The following is a 6,620-nucleotide window of genomic DNA, read 5'->3' on the forward strand; positions in this document are numbered from 1 at the left end:
CAAGGATCAGTTTCCTCCTGCATGACACCTGCTGGTGATCCAGCCTGACCAGTACTGGTACCTGCGACCTCTCAGTGCATGGGGTCAATGCTCAACCAACTGAGAGATATCAGCCAGGACTGTAGATCACTTTAATTCAGGGAATCATGGTCAGGATGATAATGTAGTAATAGCTCAGAAGGGACAGTGTGAGCCTACGGATTGGTTTTAATGCTGGGGCCCCTGTTTGTGGAAGGCGGATGTCACAACACAGCATAGGGACAGAAGTTGTCATGTAGAGTTCGGGGATAATGGTTTTGCAGTGGCCAAGGCCTTTAAAAGATGAGTGGATGTGAGATGAACTGGAGGCAGAACAATAATTCAAATGAGATGAAACTAGGGCTGGTACATATTAACTTCTCTAAACACTTACAGGATTTTGTTGTGACCCTTGGTATGGCCTGGCTGTGGGGAGTTACAGTCAGTCTTGTGGATTAGCTTAGCGCAGTGGTTCTCATCCTGTGGGTCGACACCCCTTTTGGGGTTGAACAACCCTTTCACAGGGGTCGCCTAAGACCATCGGAAAACACATATATAATTACATACTGTTTTTGTGATTAATCACTATGCTCTAATTATGTTCAATTTGTAACAATGAAATTGGGGGGTCACCACAACATGAGGAACTGTATTAAAGGGTCGCGGCATTAGGAAGGTTGAGAACCACTGGCTTACAGGCTTGAGTGGTCATCTGTGAGACTCGCTGGGCATGATGCAGAGGGCCATCAGAGCTGGGACTTGAGTGAAGGTTCATGGAGGGATGTTGGCTGTGACTGGTAAAGGGACATCAAGTGCAGCATCAGGGGAGGTGGGCTGTGGATATCTGAGATCTAATTGTGGTTCTTAATAGATGAGGTTGAAGGAAAAAATAGGAAATGAGGCCTTCATAGCAGGACTCAAGGCTGCCTCTATGAGTGTGGATTATCAGTATCTGGGCAAAACTTGGTCCTCTTGGAATTTGGCAAGCAGTCTCTGGACCACACATGCTGAGTAATAAGTAAGAGGGCAAGGAGATGACTTTGGGGGCCGGAAATGTAGGAGTGCAGGTGTGAGAGAGATGTGGTACAATGAGTGATATGCACTTGGAGAGGGAGTGTGAATTCATGGCCAGAGTGCCCTGACATTGACATAAGAGTGAGTTGAAGGGAGAGTCCATATCTGGTGGTGTCTTGATGATAAAATAAGGAAAATTTTAGCTTTTATTGCCTGAAAAGAGGGGTGTTTTGGTGCTACCTGCCAGGTACAGAGATTAGATGCCATTTATGTACCCACCTGCCTTTTGTTGTTGGGGGCAAATACACTGGTTGATAGGAATGAGATAGCATACATCATTGTTACCCATGCTGTAAACTCTCCACTGACATGGGTAAGTGAGAAGGGTAAGAGAGAAATGGATTATGGAGGTGTTAATCTATAATTTTGGAAAATAAGGGAATTAGGAAACAACCCATCCTTGCTGGGACAAATTTGTATTACTTTTGAAGTTGTGCCTCTGGGAATGAAGCTGTGTGAGGTGAGAAGAGTGTTGTTCAAAGAACTATATGCAGCAGGGCGTACATGTGAATCCCAGAGCTCAGTTATCTTCTATCTGTTCAACTGCCTTTATTGTGGGAAGACAAAATATCAGTAGGAATATAAGAAGACAGTGAATTTTATGGGATGAAGGCCTGGTATCTTCTCTGGTGTGTGAAGTTGAGAGAGCTGATAGATATTGAGGGTGGGGAGTATGACAGAGTTCGAATCTTAGGAATGAATCTAATCATGGGCTGTACTGTCCCCATTATGACAGGATATGAACTTTGAGGACGTGGCCATTGTCTTCTCTCAGGAGGAATGGGGGCTCCTTGATGAGCCTCAGAGACTTCTCTACTGCGATGTGATGCTGGATGTTTTTGCACTTGTATCATCTGTAGGTAAGTTCTTCACATTTTCCCAGTGTCTGAGGTGATGTCCTCTCTTCCTTTATTCCTCAGATGTAGCTTTTTCTCTCCTACAGCAGACCATGGGCTCTGCTTATTTCCCCCATTGTCATGTCAAATGTGCTGTGGCTTTCATGGGTGAGATCTAGTCAGAGCCCTGAGTGATAGACTCCACAAACATCCCTAACACTAATTGCCTCAGAAAGGGTAGGATGTGTCTGGGAGTCAGGAGTCTTAGAGACAGCTTAATGGGTCCCACCTGCTGTTCCTCTCCCTTGCAGGGGGACTATATCCAGATCCATGGCTTCCATTTCTACCTCCTTCCTCTAGCCAAAGGTCCTTGGTGACTGCCTGTGCCAGGTTATGGTCTTTACTTACATGAACCTTGAGCTCTTCTTACAAGATCACACCTCAGTTCTTGTTTGTAATATTACCTTCTATAAATACTATTGTAAGCCAGATTGCTCTAGGCCAGTGCTGGATGCTCATCTCTGTGGTCTTTCATTAATACTTGGAATATTTATGTTGTACGTATTTGTAGAGAAGAATGTGCAGGGAGAACCCTGTTTTTTTCAGAGGATGGTCTCAGAAGAGGCCTGGCCCAGCTGAGTTGCAATTGTCGGCTAGATATGATGTAATGGTGGTGTTTAGATGATACCAAGCACCTGCTCATTTCCAACAGTGATTAGATGCAAGTACAGTGGGCAACAGCAGATTTCTACCTTTTCTTTCCCATACTTAGCACTTTGCTGACTTGTCAGTTCATCTGTAACTTCCTGGCTTTTGATTACCTTCACCTTTGTGGCCTTTTTCCATCGCCTGTTCGTCTGGATTGCTCCATCTGCAGTATTCTCCAACATTGACCTGCACATGTGTTATGAGATGCACATACATGCTTAAGTAGTTCTCGAACACCAGCTACTAAGTTATTAAATATTATTTGGAATAAGACAACCATATTTCAGCACAGCTTGCGCATGTCACCAGCAGACAAGCCTTGCTGAACACTGTTAGTAGAAGAATGAGCTGACAGTCCTGCTTCTCTTCCATGTGGTGCTTGCCATGTGTGTGTCATATTTCGTTTGAGGTCTTCCTTGTTTTGTGATCTTCCATAGCCCAGACATTCATGGCAGCATCTTATAAATCCTTCCTACAGATCTTTTATTGTCAGACGGTTGTATGGAACCAACGTGTTATGTGCAATACAGTTTTCTAAAGGAACTTCCATCTGTCACCACAGTATTCATTTCCTCACCATTTTACTATTTTCAGGTTGTTGGCATAAAATGGATGATGAGGAGGCCAGTTGTGAGCAGAGTGAATATGTACCAGGAAAGTCACAAGTCAGGGCTTTTAAGACAGCTCCAGCAACCCAGAAGACCCATCTTTGTAAGTGCTGTTTCTCAGTGTTAAAAGATATTTTGAACCTGACTGAGTTACAAGCAGCATACTTTGAGCAGAAAGCCTTCTTCACTGACACATGTGCAAGAGACTTCAGTTTCAGTGCAAACCCTCACCAGCAACAGAGAGATGCCAGTGGAGAGAAGCCCTGGAAAGAAGATATGGACAGGGCCTCATTTGTGTCCCAGTGCAGCTTTTACTTAACATGGCTGCCTTCAACCATTAGGGAGGTTGGGGAAGACTTGCCAGCCTTCTCAGACATTCTCCAGCACCAGGCCACTTTTACCACTGGGGAGCTACACAGTGGTAGTGAGATTCCACAGGAATTTCTCAGTGGAAGAAGTCATGACGAGTGGGGAGAATGTAAAAAAGCTGCCAGCCACAATCAGAAAGTTGTTCAACATCAGGGTGTCTGCTCCAGAGAAGTGAATTGTGAGTGTAACAACTGTGGGAAAGCTTTTAGAGAAATCTTTAACCTCATTCGTCATAGGAGAGTTCACAGTGCAGAAAAGCCATATGAGTGTAGTGATCGTGGGAAGTTCATCCTAAAGTCCAAACTCATTCAACGACACAAAGGCCACACTGGAGAAAGGCTATACGAGTGTCATGATTGCAGGAAGTCCTTCAATCAAAGCAGTACCATTGCTCAACACCAGAGAATTCACACTAGAGAAAAACCTTATGAGTGTAGTGAATGTGGGAAATCTTTTACCCGCAATAATAACCTCCTTATCCACAAGAGAGTTCACACTGGTGCAAAACCTTATGAGTGTAGTGAATGTGGGAAATCTTTTACCCGCAATAATAACCTCCTTATCCACAAGAGAGTTCACACTGGTGTAAAGCCATATAAGTGTAGTGACTGTGGGAAGTCATTTACACACAGTTATACCCTCATTCAACACCACAGAGTTCACAATGGAGGAAATCTGTATGAGTGTAGCGATTGTGGGAAGTCCTTCAAAAAAAGGTCTAACTTCAATGAACACAGCAGAGTCCACACTGGAGAAAAGCCCTATGAGTGTTCTGATTGTGGGAAGACCTTCAGTAAAAGCAGTAACCTCACTCGACACAAGAGAGTTCACAGTGGTAAACCTTATGAGTGTAGTGAATGTGGGAAATGTTTTACCTGCAGTAATCACCTTCTTATCCACAAGACAGTTCACACTGGAGAAAAGCCATATGAGTGTCGTAAATGTCGGAAGTCCTTTAGGCATAGCAGTACCCTCACTCAACATCAGAGAGTTCATAGTGGAGGAAAGCCCTATGAGTGTTCTGATTGTGGGAAGTCCTTCAGTAAAAGCAGTAACCTCACTCGACACCAGAGTATTCACAGTGGTGCAAAACCTTATGAGTGTAGTGAATGTGGGAAATCTTTTACCCGCAATAATAGCCTCCTTATCCACAAGAGAGTTCACACTGGTGTAAAGCCATATAAGTGTAGTGACTGTGGGAAGTCATTTACACACAGTGATATCCTCATTCAACACCACAAAGTTCATAATGGAGAAAATCCGTACGAGTGTAGCAATTGTGGGATGGCCTTCCAAAGAAGGTCTAACCTCAATGAACACAACAGAGTCCACACTGGAGAAAAGCCCTATGAGTGTTCTGATTGTGGGAAGTCCTTCAGTAAAAGCAGTAACCTCACTCGACACAAGGGAGTTCACAGTGGTGAAAAACCTTATGAGTGTAGTGAATGTGGGAAATGTTTTAGTCAGAAATATAGCCTGGTTAGACACGTAAGCCTTCACACTGCAGAAAAAGCCTCCAATATGCAGGGAATGACATATTTTCTCTCTCAGTTTTACAACACTGAAGGAGATTCCTACAGACCCATTTAGCTGATATTAGACCCCTTTTTATCAGAACATACACTATACTAGATTCCTCCTAAGTTTCAGCTATAAGTGAGCCTTTAAAGTGTTGCATTGCACTTGCTATCCTACCCAGGCCTACTACCTAATTGATGTCACTGTGAGTATATGTGGCTGAAAGTAATTCACTTTTACCACCTGGTTCACCTGAACAGTGTGTGCCTCTGGGGGGAAGTCATTTATTTAGTTCTCTACCCTCATTCAACATCAGAACATTCATGCTGGAGAAAAGCTATGTGTGTGTACTGATTGTGGGAACTCCTGTGTGCTCAGAAAAATGAATTCTGTATTCTTACTTCTGTTTGAGGTCATGATGAGAATTCCGAGGTTTTAGGATCATCACTCCTTTGTCTCTAAGGAATGGACCTAACCATTGTTTCCCCCAGAACACCATCCTAAGATGCACTATGCCAGTGGTTCTCAACCTTCCTAATGCTGCAACCCTTTAATATAGTTCCTCATGTTGTGGTGACCCCCAATTTCATTGTTACAAATTGAACATAATTAAAGCATAGTGATTAACCACAAAAACAATATGTAATTATATATGTGTTTTCCGATGGTCCTAGGCAACTCCTGTGAAAGGGTCGTTCGACCCCCAAAGGGGTCGCAACCCACAGGTTGAGAATCGGTACGCTATGCCTTTCTGGTACATTGTGCTTCTCACATTGTGCTGTGATGAATTTTTTCAGGCAGTTATTCACCAACATGCAAACCACTTGCTGTATATGGCTCTGGTTTATGATCTTTTTCTAAAGGTGCTTTTTGCATTTGTAACTTTAATTTATTGGTTCTATTCTCTGCCTGGGGTGAATTGAAAGCACACTTGTGATCTGTCAGCAGGTAGAGGTGAAGAGATATTGTGGGGATCCCAACCTTTCATTACTTCTGAAGGGACATCATGATGGCAGAAAATCACTCTTTGGCCATTATTTGCTTATTTTCCATTTCTGCCCAAAGTCTTAAAAGCAAGACTGCAGAACTTTATGGTTCTATATTGCAGCCTGGTACCTCTATTAATGGTGAAGTCAAAGTTCACTTTGTTGTGCTTCTGTGAACAATATGAATTATATTCTCCATTCACAGTGTGTATGACATAAGTCTCAGCAATAATCTGTATATCATGATGTACTAAATTTCATAAACTGGTGTCATTTGTAGTAAGAATCTGAGAATTAGGTGCAACCACAATTAGAACAGAAGCACTGCTTCAATCAATAGCAATTGAGAGAGACTGCAGTAAATTGGTTAAAAAAACGCCTCTTTTGAATGTTTTCCACAAATTTTCCAGGGCCTGTGACTTGTGGGATGTTTGTGTACAGACATTCTCAGAACCTGCATAACTTTCTTGTGGCTGAAGTCATTGGTAGAGCAAATAATCTTG

General features: G+C 43.0%; 1 protein-coding gene across 1 annotated transcript in view; it reads left to right on the forward strand.

Annotated features, from left to right (window-relative positions):
- LOC102772547 (zinc finger protein 883) overlaps window positions 1-5,697 on the forward strand; it is an 82,918-nt gene extending 77,221 nt beyond the window's left edge. The window contains exons 2-3 of the mRNA XM_006775798.2: window positions 1,829-1,952; window positions 3,231-5,697. Coding sequence (XP_006775861.1) covers window positions 1,829-1,952; window positions 3,231-5,203 — 2,097 coding nt within the window. The 3' untranslated portion in view covers window positions 5,204-5,697. The remainder of the gene's footprint in view (window positions 1-1,828; window positions 1,953-3,230) is intronic.
- Window positions 5,698-6,620: the final 923 nt, after the last annotated feature.

Source organism: Myotis davidii, unplaced genomic scaffold (assembly GCF_000327345.1).
Source record: "Myotis davidii unplaced genomic scaffold, ASM32734v1 scaffold729, whole genome shotgun sequence".
Lineage (NCBI taxonomy): Eukaryota > Metazoa > Chordata > Mammalia > Chiroptera > Vespertilionidae > Myotis > Myotis davidii.